Source organism: Atractosteus spatula, chromosome 17 (genome assembly GCF_055471065.1).
Source record: "Atractosteus spatula isolate fAtrSpa1 chromosome 17, fAtrSpa1.hap1, whole genome shotgun sequence".
Classification (NCBI taxonomy): Eukaryota; Metazoa; Chordata; class Actinopteri; order Semionotiformes; family Lepisosteidae; genus Atractosteus; species Atractosteus spatula.
The window spans coordinates 18,527,518-18,543,406 of record NC_142722.1 but is presented as its reverse complement, the minus strand read 5'-3'; the positions used below and the strand labels follow the sequence as shown (position 1 = coordinate 18,543,406).

General features: G+C 44.4%; 1 protein-coding gene across 1 annotated transcript; it reads left to right on the top strand.

Annotated features, from left to right (window-relative positions):
- The first annotated feature begins 3,993 nt into the window (after nt 1-3,993).
- Nucleotides 3,994-15,664, top strand: plbd2 (phospholipase B domain containing 2). Its single transcript, XM_088935760.1, has 12 exons — nt 3,994-4,238; nt 4,617-4,710; nt 5,980-6,138; nt 7,630-7,730; nt 8,328-8,542; nt 9,309-9,403; nt 9,922-10,082; nt 10,642-10,734; nt 10,930-11,001; nt 11,302-11,454; nt 13,148-13,310; nt 14,644-15,664. The coding sequence occupies exons 1-12, from the start codon at nt 4,012-4,014 to the stop codon at nt 14,809-14,811; spliced, it is 1,701 nt and encodes a 566-aa protein (XP_088791886.1). The 5' UTR covers nt 3,994-4,011; the 3' UTR covers nt 14,812-15,664.
- Nucleotides 15,665-15,889: the final 225 nt, after the last annotated feature.

The following is a 15,889-nucleotide window of genomic DNA, read 5'->3' as shown; positions in this document are numbered from 1 at the left end:
CCTCTGCCTGATTTGTTGTGTAGGGGGGCTGCTGCTTTATGGCAAAAGTAAATATGATAAATCTGCATTTTCTGGTGCACGATCAGGCTATTTCCCTTTACTTATATGTACACAGGAAGACATTATGTTAATATTGAAGAACACCTGACAATGCATCAATTAAATGTGATGTGCAAATGTGAAGGATTAACTGCTACACTTCATATTAAATGATTATGTATAATTGTTGTGATCGGGCCTTTTCAGACTTTGATCTTTGGGATTAAAGGTTGCTAAATGACAAGCTTGCTTTCTTCTTAACCAAACTCACCTGTCACTCTATTCCTGGTCCGAGACAAGTCCACAAGGCTGCTCCAGTTCGGGCTGTGATGGCCTGGCCATCCAGGCACTCCGCCTTATTTTATCTTTCATTGTTCTTTTCTGTTGTTGTGTTGAGAAAACTTACAGTATGTGTTTTAGTCTCCATCACAACACTCCTTCCTCTCTCTCTCACTGTAGCTTTTCTAAAGACCTTTTCGACCTGTGCTGCTGTTCCATAACTGGAGGTCGCTCTTGTTTTAATCTGTCTCCTTAACAACCCAACCAATCTGTTGTCAGAAGCTGGTTTGTCTTTAGAGGCTCATATTGAGGCCCAGAGAACTAGTAAGACTACACCCAGGCCAAGAAGTTTTTCTTAATTAATTTGTAAAAACATTTGGGCCCCTATATAGCCTTTGCTTTACTCAATTGTGAATTTGTGCTGTGCAACAAGAAAAATGACTTTCAGCTGTTGCCAATGATTCCTCACTGAATCTGCACACACAGTACCTTGTCCCATTCTACTGTAACTCTGTCAAAACCTTTATTCTGCTCTCTGACAGTGCTGTTTCCAGATATACTCCAAAGCATACCATATTATCATCACAGTTCCCTAATGGTTCCATCACCTCTGTTTTCCTCACTCCATCCTGATTGTTTGAAAAGACTAGATCAATACAGGCATTCCCTCTTGGAGGTGCTTTGACAAACTGCGCACGACCATAATCATTAACCATGTCTGCCTTTTCTGTTTCTGTTTCTGATGTCCCTGATGGCTTTTCTGAATCTATGTGGGGAAAGTAAAAACCAACCAGAGTATAAAACCTCTGCCTTTATATATGCATTCACGATTTCATTATATAAGCCAGCATTATAGTTGAAGCCTATGTTTACTGATGTATATTATACTCCTAGCACTATATGTTTTGAATATCTGATGCATATAACTTCTGAGACCAAGGATTCGTCGGTTATTAGGTGTAGTGCTTGATTGCTCTTTTTAACATCGAGTGCTACTCATCCACTTCTTACATTGTGTCTCTGTTCTGCTTTATTTTGTATGTGAGCAAGACCTGACCGCCTTGCATCATATGGCTTAGGCTCATGGGGGATTTTCTTAAGAGGAACAAAAGACCTGATTCCAAATGACAAACAGGTGAAGGAAATGCAGTTTCTCTCTACAGTGTTCCCCTCTTGAGAGTACGGTAGGTCCCTTTTCAGGCCATCAAGGCTTATGGGGTCTTGAGTGTATGGCAGCTGCTAAACTAAATCACCCCAAATCATCCTTACACATTAAATACACAGTTCCAGACATACATCCATTATCTAACTGCTTTATCCCACACAGGGCTGCAGTGGAGCCGGAGCCAATCCCAGAAAGCAACACGCACGAGACAGGAAGCCAGCCCATCAGTTCAGAGGGCACGCACACTCACACCAGGGCCAGTTAATCCACCAGGAGGTCTCTGGGACACTGGGAGGGAACTAGAGCTCCTGGAGCAAACCCATCTGAGAGCACAGAGCACAGACTCCTTGCAGAAAGCACCCCGGGCCCAGCGCTGACCCAGGGCTCCAGGACTGTGGCAGTGGTGCTGACCACTGCGCCACTGTGCTGCCCCAGATCCAGACCTTCTTCACTCAGATGTGAGAGAATGCGCCCAGTGCCTGTTATACAGTAAGAGTGCTATATCACCAGAATAAGCCAGTTGTGCACTTCTTCAGTAAAGAAGACATTGATTTGACATGCTATATACAGTACATACACAAGACATCCAGCTTTGATGTTCATTGGCATGTTTGATACCAACAAAATGTATGAGTATGAAATAATTCAATTACCTTTTATAGCATGCATACAATGGAATAAAACTATTACTCATTTTAACCTCCATCACTTTGTTCTCTCCCTTCTCAGCCATTCTAATATCCTTGTAACCTAAATCTGTTCTACTTCTCTCCTTGAACATGAGCCTATTGTCTGTTGTTCTTCAGTTATTTTGTGCTTTCTTTCTTATTATATTTACTCAATGTTTGTATTAAACAATACAGTTTGGGCCTTTTGTTTGGTTTCTCTGGGATTAATCTGGTCTGAGCTTCAAGCAGAACGTATTTAAACTTTTGTCACCCATTCACCACTAATTCCACATCCCTTCTGCTCCATTCTGCTTTCGTTTCACTGTCTCCTGCTCGCATTGTGTGCTCTCTGCGCTTTGAGTGTGTTGTCAGAATATACTGCTATTCTGACTGGCATTGAACTGTTCTATTCTGCAGTTCTAATGTTTTAATAATGACCTCTTATTTGCAGGAAGAGAAAGAGCAGTGCTGCAATACCTTGTATTGTGTATTTTGGTAGACGATTTCTGCTTTCTGTTTCTCACTGCCATTGTTTTGTAAGAGCTGTATGATATGTTTGATGGCTTGTTGATTAAGACAAATTGTTTTGAATGGCAGTAAAGAAAAATACAATATTAAATACAACATACTATAATTGTATGCTCATTTTCGTAATGAACCAATTTTTTGTAAATTTTAGCGAAATGTATTCAAACTACAAGCCAATTTTCACACACACACACACATACATATATATGTTTATTTGTTAACTGTGTTGTAGACACGGCTTCCAGTCGCAGAAACAACGCATATTTATATACGATTAGGCCACCCGCCAATATTTTTAGCATATATAAAACATTTATCCTTACCATTAATATAGAAAGAATATTTCCACCTCAAAATACATAAATTAGATTTAAAAATACTATACAATTACAGGGCACTATTATATCAAAGCCAAAGTAACAACAGGTAATAAACTTGGCTCTTTTTCTTATAAACATTATGCATAGGTGCTTGCAGACCAAGTTTATTTAAGATGGCGTTTCTTGTGATATCTTCGCTTTTAATATATGGGTGCCTTTGTAATATTTGCATTTTCTTCACGTTCACGGTGTTTGTCTTACAGATGTATATAATTAAATAGACACGAAACATTTAAGAGGTAATTAATATGTAATCAGCGGTCGTCATAAAACTGGTCTGAGGAGTACAAGCGCTCGACAAACCACTCAAGAGACTCAAGCAGACATCCCAGCCCAACAGAACACCGTTTTCCAACAGAGAAAGAGAAATACTGTCATCTAGCGGTTTAATGGAGGTATTGTTTATTTCCCGTGCAATTTTTACAAACGTGTAAAAATACTTTTTATTTTCAACGTCCCGACACGTCACTTCTCCATAAAAATGCGGGCATGTTCCTCACAGGTAATATATTGTAATCCATTAATGCAGAACAAATTAAAACACACTAGTGTACTGGTAAGGAACAAGTAATAGGTTTATTCCAGGCTGAAAAAAGAAGAAAGAGAACAACGTTTCGGCCGTGGAGCCTTCTTCAGGTGTGAAGAACTGGTGTACCTGAACTAACGTACTGGTACTTGTATTTTTCTATCCTTATCTATGTGCAGATATTTTACAGACTTCAACGAAATAATGTAAGTAAATTACTGTTATTTGCGACTATAGGAAAAAATTTCGACCGGTTTGAGCGCTTTGTTGCATTGAATTGGTATGAACTGTTTCAAAGCCTCGGATTTCATAATGTACTACATGTACCAGAAGCCCTTGCGAGGCCAAATGGGCGGGGCTTGTGCGGGGTGGGGAGGGGAGGGGCCGGGTGGCCGCAGCTTGTCATATGACCTGTAGCAGTCAAAGATGGCTTTCGTGGGTGTAGCGGGTCGGAGCTGCTGGAATCCCCCGGCAATGTCTGGCTGCGTTGCGGTATTCCTGATGTTAACGATCTCGTCCTGGTTCGGGTCGACTCGGGCAGAGGTCTGCTCGGCGTTTCTAGACAGACAGACTGGAAAACTGACGCTAGCAAATGGTTTTCGACCAGACTTTGTAGCCTGGGCTAATTTTGCCGATGAAATAAAGCAGACAGGGTAAGGTATTCACATTTGTTTGGGACAGTGTTCCTTCTTTAGCTTTAATGCAGTTAAAATATTTTTTCCCTTGTGTGTACTTGGAAGTGTTACTGAATTTGCTCAGTGTTTGTGGTTTGTAGAGTCAAATTACAGTTCCTTGAAACTGCTATGCTGGCTGCTCTTTTTTTTTTGGTTACCATCCAGAGACCCAAAACTTGTTTCTGAATTTAAATAAAAATGTGCTTTAGGTGTGATAGCAGACAGCACAGAGAACTGGTTTAAAGAAGACGTGGGATATCCGAATTTACTAAAGCCTTCGCGGTGACGCTGCTGTTTGATCTGTCACTGCGACAGGAACTGTGATTTACTGTTTTAATTCACGGCATGTCCTTGCAGGTGGTCATATCTGGAAGTTACCACTAGTGGGCGGTACAACGACAGCCTCCAGGCTTACGCAGCTGGGGCAGTGGAGGCTGCTGTCACCTCACAGGCAAGTGTGTCCGCACACTGGCTGGCACCTGGAGTCAGGATAGTGTAGGATCTGGAAATGCGCACGGACAAGTTGTAGTGTTATACATTGCAGTCCTAAATTAGATTCTTGGAGTAAGGAAAACTGTTTACTCTGTACCGTGATCAAACATGTCTTCTAGTTTGAGTACTGTCTGGTTTTGTTTGGCTGTGCTTTGGAAAAATCAATGAATCATTCTCTTGCATGCTTGAACTTTGAAACATATTGCTTCAGAAGGAACTTTGAGACACTTGATTAAAAAAAGGCAAGGAGGCTTCCAAAATAAAAAAATAGAAAGACAGAGCTGCCCGGTTTTATGTGGGGATTGAATTAGGGAGTAAGAGACCAGGAATGTGATCCATGTTAATTGAAATTCATTGTTTGAATAGGGATTGAGCACAGAAAACTGTGGGCTTACAGGTTTGCTGGCTCAGCCTGGCTTTGGCAGGTCTGTTAATTATTTGCAAAGGCTGATATTGGTGTTATTGTTGAGGACTTTCTGGGGGAAAACTATGAATTGATGTGTTCAATACTCTCATTTTTAACTGTGTTGCTTATAGGTACTATGTGTGTTTGTAAAGTACCCTTTAGGTTTGCCCGGTAAACATTTTGTGGCTCTGAAGAAAGTCTTACAATAAACGCCCCACTGAGAATTCTGATTTCTCAGTTATGTGGGAGTTTTGTTTCTTGTTATTTTTTTAAGTACCTGTACCCTCCCCCTCCTTTAAATGAATCTTCTCCAGATCCATTTACTTTGCAGCCATGAGGGTGTTTGCTCTCATTTAGCTGCCCTCGCCCTTGTGCTCTGATCCAGCTGCAGGTTGCTTTACTTTATTTGCAAGGAGACACCAAGCCGGTGGGTGAGGCTGACTGGGTGCCCCCGAGCCTTCATTTCACATCTCCAGCTGCCCATTTTAGCCCCCAAAGAACTGGTGTCCTGTGCCCCTTTGTCACTTTTCTCATTTGATGAACTGGTAAACACCTGACATCCGTTATTTCAGATGAAATAGCTGAGTGTGTGTGTGCATTGTCTGCAGACTACAAATGTTTAAGATTGTTTATTTCTAGTAATCGAATCATCATCATCTAGCATAGAATCAATGCCAAGAAGATCACAATAAACGCATTGTGCCGATTGAAAGGGAGATATGCATTTGGAAAAGAACGTCCTGGTTGTGCCTCTGATCCAATGTTCCTCGTGGAAGAGGGCGAAGAGAGCCGTGCTAAGCCTGTCATTTTCACCTCCTGTAGCTGCTGTATGAGCACTGGATGAACACTATGGTGGGCTACTGTGGCCCCTTCAAATACGAGAGTGGATACTGCAAGAGGCTGAAGGATTACATCATCCGCAATCTGCAGTGGATGGAGCAGCAGATGGAGCAAGCAGACGACCCCGAGTACTGGCATCAGGTACTGGGGGGAGGAGGTGTGCGATTTCAGATGTTCTGGGTAGCTGGAAGTGCTTCAGTAAGTGCACAGACTTCCCAGAGCTCGACTTTCAGATGAGTAGGTGTCTTTGTAGAAAGGGGTTTTGTGAAGGATTTTTTTTTGTCCTGTACTAGGCTTCATCTCATTCAGCTTGAGTGCAGGGACAGATGGACACATTGATCTGGTGCAAAGCACAGTAGGAAAACTTAACGGGGTGCATATTTCAAACTTTTGTTTTTGTTTGAAAACTCATCAAAACAATGCATTTTGTTTTACACATGGGTGCAAAAGACAACTTGTGCAATTTGTGCAAATTCCTTTCTGGGTTTGAGTAGTTTCATAATTATCTTGAAATGTGGGGTGGAAAGATGAAGGGGTCCCTGTTCTCAGAAAGGATGTCCGTGTTGCGGATAGTCCTTGCTCCCTGTGGGGAATCAGACCTCTGTTTCCAGGAGTGCCTGTTGTGTGTGTGACTCTGACCACAGGGTTGCAACGCTAAGAGAATGTTTTGCATTTCAAGTCGTGTTCAGTGAAAGAAGTGCTCGATGCCTTATCTGGATATATAGATTTATACTGAAGGACTCTGAAGATTAGCCTTTGATAGTTGCTGGTGGGATTGGAAAATACTGACCATGTCCTGTGTCTTGTGCTGGTGTATCTCAGCTGTTGTTGGCCACAAGAGCTCATCACAAGGCACTGACTCTGCAGCAGAAAAGAAAAAAAACATTTGTCAGCAAAACCTGCCTCAAGCTCTCAAAGAGAAGTGCAAAGTACCACTGTCTTGGGGAAATGGAAATTCATTTTGAGACCAGAGGCTAGTACCTGAATATGCTTGATAGTTCATTTTCTATTGCTATTTTAAAAAAGCAAAGTTGTAGAACTATGCTTGTGAAACCATAAAATGTCGTTCTGTGTATAGTGTGGACATTGTTTTGTGTAAAACCTGCTGTGCAGCCGAAGGACCAGTGGTTTATTGATCAAGTTGCGCTGTTAACAAGAATGCGCTTGAGTGTGGAGGTCTGGAACAGGATTCAGATTCCTGATTGTGCACATTTAGAGTCCACTTCTATCCCCCCCCCCGCCTCTCACTAGAGAAGTTAAATCAAAGATTTAGGTGGCAGGAAGAGAAAATGGGCATGCCTCAGCGCTGGGGTCCTAGGTTCAATTCCAGACTGGGGTGCTATCTGTGTGGAGTTTGTATGTTCACGTGGGTTTCATCCTGGTGCTCCGGATCCTCCCACAGTCCAAAAACATGCTGGTAGGTTAATTGGCTTCTGGGAAAACTGGCCCTGGTGTGTGTGTGTGTGTGTGTGTGTGTGTGTGTGTGTGTGTGTGTGTTTTGTCTGTCTGCTCTTTGGTGGACTGGTGCTCCATGACCCCAAATTGAATAAAGAGGTTAAAAGGGGGGGGGGATTGTCTGGTTGTGTTCATGCAGCTGTAGCCTGAACTGGTCTGTTCTGGTCTCTCTGTCAGATACGTCTGGCTTTGCTGCAGCTGAGAGGCCTAGAGGACAGCTACAACGACCAGGTGGCCTTTCCCAGTGGCCAGTTCTCAGTCAACCCCTTTGGCTTCTTGTGAGTGAGCTCCCTGCTGCCAGCATGGCTGGTGAAAGAGGCTGGCGCTGTGCTCCGCAGTCATTATGCCAGGGCTCATGCTGCACTGTGCTGAGGAGAGCAGCAAGGTCTCAGTGAGCCTGATTTATCGGTCTTTTAATGAAACCAACTCTAATGCATGATGGGACGAGCCAGCTGCTACATTTCAGATGGATAATGAGTAGCTGTGCTTGTTAATATCAAATCTGTTTCCTGTGTTCATGTTTTTATACCTGTGCCTGCGTACACAAATTCTGACCTGTCCTTTTTCTTTTTCTTTTTGAGGTATATAATTTCTAAGGCACATTACATTACAAGGCACAATGCTATATGAAAGTATCCCTTTCATACAGTAATATAACATAGCTTTACTTAGTGCTGTCTGTCCTGAAACGCAGAAATCTGATTTAGGAGCTCAGAGTTCGAGCTCTGCAGGAACTGATGGATAAGGAAAATAAATTTAAATTTGGCAGCTGACTGTGCATGTAATATTCTTTTTTTTTAAACGTTACCCACAGTGGTTTAATACCCCAGTGTTAGTCTGGGTCTGCAGTGTAATGGCGTCCCCTGCTTGGACAGGCTTTTTCAGATGGGCGGAGACCTGGAGGACTTAGAGGCGGCCCTTAACAAAAGCAGCCTATCGAGAACACTGGGCTCTGGATCGTGTTCTGCCCTCATCAAGCTCCTACCAGGCAACAGAGAGCTGCTAGTCTCCCACGTCACCTGGAACAACTACCAGTCCATGCTGAGGATCATGAAGAAGTACTCCTTTGCCTTCAGGAAGTCCCCACAAGGTGCCGCCACTGGGGTGATGGTGATCTGTCCATCTCTCCGTCCGATTCCAAATCACTTCTTTCAGTTCGGGGCTGCAGGGGAGCCGTAGTCTGTCCTGGCAAGCAATGGGTGTGAAGCGTGGTGCACCCTGAGCCCTAATGCACGGTGACGCTCACTCACACTCGCACCATGGCCAGTTACCCTTCTAGCACATCTTTGGACTGTGGGAGGAAACCCACGTGAACATACGACCACCACGCAGACAGCACCCTCACCTCAGGTCTGTAAGTGAGCCCAGGGCCCCAGTGCTGTGAGGATGAACACTGCACCGCTGTGAAAACAAGTCCTTTATTTAGTGTGTGCGGTGGTGAACACTAGATCCCGTCACACAAGCGCTTAAACACCATCGCACCAAACCCAGCCACGATGACGGTGACTCCTCTCTCAGCCCAAACTTACCGAATCCAATTAGCACCAACTAGAAATACAAAACGAGTATTTTTCCTGATAAGTGCTGCCACACGATTCAGCTTAATCATACCGGGCCATTTTCAGATGTGTGCGAAGTGGGGTCTGTATCAAGAGGTTGAAATGTTTAGCGTTTTTCTTGGAAAGCTTAAATGTTTATGACTGTAAAAGGAAACTGTAACTTTTTTTTTTGTAATAATGTGACATTAGAAATCTTAATGCGAGTCACAGTTTGGGGGGGGGGGGGACCACCCAATAAGGATTTTGTTTTCAGAAATATGCAATTTTCTCTGACAAGATGTCTTCTTTTTTGTCCAGTTGAAGATCCTATTCCTGGTGGGACACAAGCGTTCTCCTCTTATCCTGGCTCCATCTTTTCTGGAGATGACTTCTACATTCTGAGCAGTGGACTGGTGAGTCCCTAGGTGGAGGAGGAAACCGGGTGCGAGCTATCTGTACCATGTGGTCTGTGGATGTTGTCATATGCTGTTGCCATCTTCTCCATGGTTACTAGTACTGTGTGTAGTGGCGCAAGCGTCCGCTTCTTCCACTCGAGTGTCGCAGGGGAGCTGGGGTCTGTCCCAGGCTGCAGCCTGAATGGGACACCAGTCTATCCTGGGGCGCACACCGACACCAGTGACCGTTTTCCCAGAAGCCACAGTTCTTGGAGTGTGGGAGGAAACCGGAGCACCTGGAGGAAACCCACCTGAACAGGGGGAGAACACGGAAGCTCCCGGCAGATTGTGCCCCAGGAAAGGAGCCCAGGGCCCCAGCTCCATGAGGCAGCAATGCCAACCACTCCACCACCCTGCCGGCCATGTTACTAGCGTCTTAATCGCTGAAACAAAGTCGAGGCATAATTCAGGAGGCTGTCCGGCCGGTGACAGCAGAGCTGGCCAATGAGCTTCTGTTCTCCGTCTGTCCCCGTCAGGTCACCATGGAGACGACCATTGGCAACAGTAACCCTGCCCTGTGGAAGTACGTGATGCCTGAGGGGGCGGTGATGGAGTGGCTGCGCAATATGGTGGCCAATCGGCTGGCGAGGAATGGCTCGCACTGGGCTGCGGTCTTCAGCAAGTTCAACAGTGGGACGTAAGAAAGCTTTTCAGAAAACCTGCACTCGGAGAAGCAAAGCTTGTTCTCTGTGCTCTCCTTCTATCCCCGCCTTTTACTTGTGTGTTGGCTCAGCGCACGTTTTGCAGTATTGAGGTAAACGCTTACTTTTGAGTACAGGGCCTGTATACAAACAAACGTTCCCTCCAAGAGTTCTTTGTGATTTCACAATTGGGCCACGGTGTGCATCTCTATAGGAAACGCATCAGTATATTTATTTCTTGTGTGAGAATTACATGAGGGTCCCCACTTGTTTTAATTTGGGTTGACTGATGTATTTCCCAGCGTTCGGTTTTAGGATGGTTACAAGTATTTTTTGTCATGAATCGGGTGATGCTAATGTCACCCTGTGTCATAACTCATCTTGAATTGCCCCACTTTATGATTTACTCTTCCACTGAAGAGAATAAAATATCCCAGATATCTGTTGCCATATTTTTCTGCAGCTGCCAGATGCAAGAGATTAGTGATGAGTGTCACACAATCAATTTGTCAAATCCAGTTCTGTCCTGTGCCCATGTTCCCATTCTTTACACAGGTACAATAACCAGTGGATGATTGTAGATTACAGTCACTTCACCCCTGGGAAAACGGACAAAGAGAATCTCTTAACAGTTCTGGAGCAGATTCCGTAAGTGTGTCCTTGGTCTAAAATAAGAGCTTTAGTCCCTTTTAAGTTGCAGTCATGTCGTGAAAGCTCTGTGGTTAAAATTAATGAAAATGTTAGCAATAAACTGACTGGTTATCAGGGTATAATGGATTCTCAAGTAGGCTCTCTGTGGTTTCCCAGGGTGCAATTCTTATTGCTCATCTTTTGTTTCTGCAGAGGTCTGATTGTGACTGAGGACAAAACCAAAGAGTTACTCCAGAAGAGTTACTGGGCCAGCTATAACATCCCGTAAGTACCCCGCAATATGCATGAATTAAAGTAACGTCTTGCAGAAATGGAGGACTGACACTCTACATAAAATAAACATGTCTGCTTTATGGCTCAGTGAAACGGCACCATGAGCAAAGCTTCATACTGGGCAGTTCCAGTCTGAGGAACCCTTTTCAATTTCCAAGCACGTTGTGGACCATTGCATGGAACTCTGATATTTTTTCTCTCTGGTATTTAGAGGAATTATCCTTGTAATTACCTTGTTATTATCAGACTTCTTTTTTTAAAGGAAATCGATATCCATTTTGTGTTCTGCAGCTACTTTGAGAAGGTGTTCAATGCCAGTGGCTGCCCAGCTCTGGTCCAGAAGTATGGAGACTGGTTCTCCTTTGACAAGAACCCACGGGCTCAGATCTTCCAGCGGAACCACAGCCTTGTGGTCGACATGGACTCCATGATCCGCCTCATGAGGTGTGTGTGTATGTGCTGGAGGTGCCAGACTGAACAGGATCAGATTATAGGTTCATATTGGAACCTTTAGAATTAGGAGTGACCCAGAAAGAGTTTCCTTTACAAACAAAACACATGGGTGATCCATGCCCTTATTATTAAAGGGGAACTGCAGCCCCAATTTCTCAGTTATTAAGTCTCGGTAACAATGAATTAATTGATGTTGTAGAAAAAAATTACAGATTTCAAATTAAGCACAAAGTCGTGAACTTGGTGGAAGTTCTGTAAGTTGCTATGTTACAAACTCGCATTCAGGTTTGCACTACTTGTGACGTGATGTTGCCCTTCCTGCTTACTAGTTTCTGTAATCACTGATGTCATGTGATGTACGAGCGACTACAGGTTGTGCAGCAGACACTTCACTGGAGAAATGTTCCCGCATAATCTGCATGTAGAGTTAACAAGTCGCCTTTGTTGGCAAACCCGTCTTGAAGTCGAGAGCAATAGTTCTATTGCATATAAGATTAGATCACTTTATGAGCCATATACAATTTCTTGCATTAGGAATTTATTTATCGCATACCCCAGCTTGCTCTCCATGAGACACACAGACAGGGAGAGAAGTTTGGGGTCAGGGCACAGGGTTAGCCATTTATACGGCGCCCCTGGAGCAGTTGGGGTTAAGGGCCTTGCTCAGGGGCCCAACAGAGTAGGATTCCTCTGCCGGCCGCAGGATACGAACCAGCAGCCCTCCAGCCACAGGCGCAGATCCTGAGCCACAGAGCCACCGCACCGCCCCGGCTGTATTCACAAGCCTGCTTGTTCACAATGTAGTAAGGCTGCATTACATCGCCAGAAGTCTTGTTGCCTCATTCTGAAGCGCAGGACACAGCCCTGCGCATACCTGGAAATTTAATCTATTTTGTGATGTAGAAGTGATGCACAGATGAAAATGAATTGCATAGTATAACATAACAGGCCCTTTTAGTGTAAATGACACTTAAGCCTAAAGAATGAGGGATGAGTAATCCATCAAGTGACCTTCTGTTTTTGCTGAAGCACCAGCAAGAACAAAAGGAGAAACTGAGCTTGCAAAACAGGTAAAGCAGTTCCTCAATAAAGTCTTGAGCTCAACTGAGAAAGCATATTGACTCCAAATGAATGAAATGGCAGGAAGGTTAATTAAAAGAGAAATTGGTAAGCTTTCTTATGATGGCGATGCTCGGTAAAGCTTAATGAAAAAGTTTATTTAATCGTGTTGATATGCGTGTCAGTTGTGCTGAACTGCTTGCTCCTGAGGTCGGAGCAGTGGTCTGTGGCAGTCAGGTGAGCCCAGGCGCAGGTGAAGCTGACAGGACAGAGGACAGACCAACAAAACCGAAAAACAAAACGGAAGTTCATAGCCGGAGGTAGACGGTAGAATGCCCAGGGGACGAACCTAGGCAAAGTCAAAACATAGCGAAGTCAAGAACCAGAGGACAACTAGAACAGAACCAAAGAAAACACAGAGGAGCGCCAGGATGATCTTCGAAGTCCGGTGGTGAATCCGGGTGGAATAGATCTTCTCCCGGAGCGTGTATTGACAGTGCTAGATGAGGGGGTGTCAGTTGCCGTGGTAACTAACGCGCCTCGTGGTGTTCTGGCGTGAGCGAGCGTTGCAGGTTGAAGTTGGTCACGATGGCGAAGGGCTCTGTTCTTCCTGCTGCCTTCCCAGGTACAATAACTTCAGGGAGGATCCCCTGTCTCGATGCCAGGGCTGTGACCCCCCCAGCAATGGAGAGAATGCCATCTCCGCCCGGTCGGACCTCAACCCCGCCAACGGCACGTATCCCTTCGGGGCCCTGAGGCAGAGGCCTCACGGCAGCACCGACATGAAGGTGAGTCTCGAACCCTTCTTCGCGGGCTCTGGTGTACAAGCTGAGACACACCGAGCACACAAGATGGCTGAACGCCGTAGGAAGGGTGGTTTGTCCTCAGTGCGACTCTCAATGGGGTGAACGCATCTGGGTGACTTGAACAGGGTCGTTTTAGTAAATCGGTGAGAGAAGGACCACATAGGCAGTACGATCAGTATTTTTGGCGTAAACGATGCCTCTGGTAGTCCTACCATAAAAAGATAAGCACATTTTGAATTATGATCAATGTGTTATATTTATTCAATTTGAGAAACAAGCGGATTATAACTGCATGAAATTCTATTTTTTATATAACATAAAGCGATCATTTTAGCACAACAAGCTGTAAATATATTAGCCAGTAAGACGCAGCAAGACCTGGGTATCTGCAAGGGTTTGGTGCCTTGAAGTCTCAGCAGATGGGGATTTTGAGTTTGTTTCCCTTATAGGGAGATTGAGTGTGGTTCAGTGGCTGATTAGTCATATATTTGCTGTAACGGTTAACTATTTCAGAAATAGTGCTGGTATTAGTAGTTAGTATTTTAAATGACAATTGAAGACTGGAAAATGGATACCATAGTTTTCCCCCATGTAAGTTCAGGTAATTGCATTTATTAACTTGCAAACAGAGATTTTACTGTGTAATGAAAACTGAGCTGTAGTTGGCTTTTCCTTTTCACCAAACTCATCTCCTTTTTTAAGCACATACTCCTGGTCAGGGTGGTAGTGGTACTGGTTAACAGCGTATATCTGACGTACCGTTGCTGCAGTTCTAGGGAATGCTGTACAAGACGTGATATACACCTTTTATTAGTTCAGGTGGGGAGCTGCGTCAGCATGCGTAGGCTGCAAAGGAACAAGTAATAGGTTAATTCCATGCTGAAAAAAAAGAAAGAAAACACAACATTTCAGCCGTGGTGCCTTCTTCAGGTGTCAATCATCTTTTATTGCTAACTTCTCTCTTATTCTCCTCGGACTCCAGATAATCCCAAATGGCCCTCAACAGATTTGCGTGAGAATCTTGTGATTGGCTGTTCCAAGTACTTTCAGCACACCAGCTTCTACTATCTAAATACTAATTAGACTCTAAGTGGCTTTTGGATCATGGTGTCCAAGTTCAATACGTCTGCAGAGAGGTACTTCTGTTTTGCATGACCAGAATGGCTGTGGGTGGTTTCTGTTAGCGTGGCTGTCCAGGCGGACCATACCATCCCAATGTCGTCAGCTAGACAAGTCAGGGAGTCTTGGTCCTACACCCCTGTGGTTAGGAGCAGTGGAGAATGTAAAGCTCTGATCTCTCTCCTGCTGCCCACAGGTGACGTCCTACGCCATGTTCAGGGATTACAAGCTGCTGGCGGCCAGTGGCCCCACGTGGGATCAGGTGCCTGCCTTTCAGTGGAGCAAGTCTCCCTACAGCGGGCTGCTGCACATGGGACACCCTGATCTGTGGGCCTTCCCCACCGTGCCAGTCGGCTGGAGCTGAGAGTGCCGCGACGGCACCGTCTTCTCTCTGGGCGGGCGAGCGAGCGAGCGAGCAGGATTCCCTCTCCGTCTCTCTCTGGGTCACACCTGGGTGGCTTGGTTCAACTGGACACCCTAGAACAGGGAGGAGGGGACTGAATTTAAAAAAATGCAAAGTACAAGAGATTTCAGAATTTCTTAGTTTACCCTTAATTACGTGTCCTATGAGGACTATATGTGGCTGTGTGACTCCGATTTGTTTTTATGTAAAACATCTATAAGTGATTCATTCACTTGTAGGTGTTTTTTAAGTATACGTATTCACTTTTAGATGCTTTTTAGTATACTCACTCCCCTTCCTCACTCTCTGGTTTGTTTTTAGCAATTCCAGTTTTTGAATGAACGTCAAAAACACAAATTTCATTATGAGTAATTGTTGCCATGGTGGAAACTAATGTTTTTGATATCAATTGCTATAAACATTGCTATAAATCTCATGTTACAAATTTGTCACATCATCACAAGCAATTAAACTGTTATTGCAGAATTGCAATCAATTATCCACCAGCCTATTTTAAGAGTTACAAATAAATTCCTGAAAGTAGCAGATCAGCTTAGGTTTGATCTGGAGTGGTGTTACTATGTTGCTCCAGTAACCTAAGCTCATAAATGGCTGAATGATGATAAATTGCAATCTTGGATCAAAGGCATGCCAGGGATAAATTGCATTGGGGCTATTTTCTTTGACTTGTGTTTGGTGGTAGGTGAAATGTACTGACTGCCAGCTCCCAAGAGAAACACAGGAAACGTGCTGCCACTGGATGGCAGTATTTTTCCACCATCTTCCATCAAGATATTAAAATGCTTCTTTGATCAGTCTGTCTCCTGTGTCTGTCCATACAGGCCTAGTACAGGCCTGCTGCTCCCTCTGTATCTGTGAAGGAACTGGCCAGCTGCCATCACTGTGGTCTGAAGGCCTAGTTTCTCTCTTACCAGGCTGGAGGTCTTTCTGTGCCCTGATATGAAATGCTTAGCCAGGACGCCCCTACTCTTTTCAAGAAACACCCTGGGATTTTTAATGACCACACGGAGTCAGGACC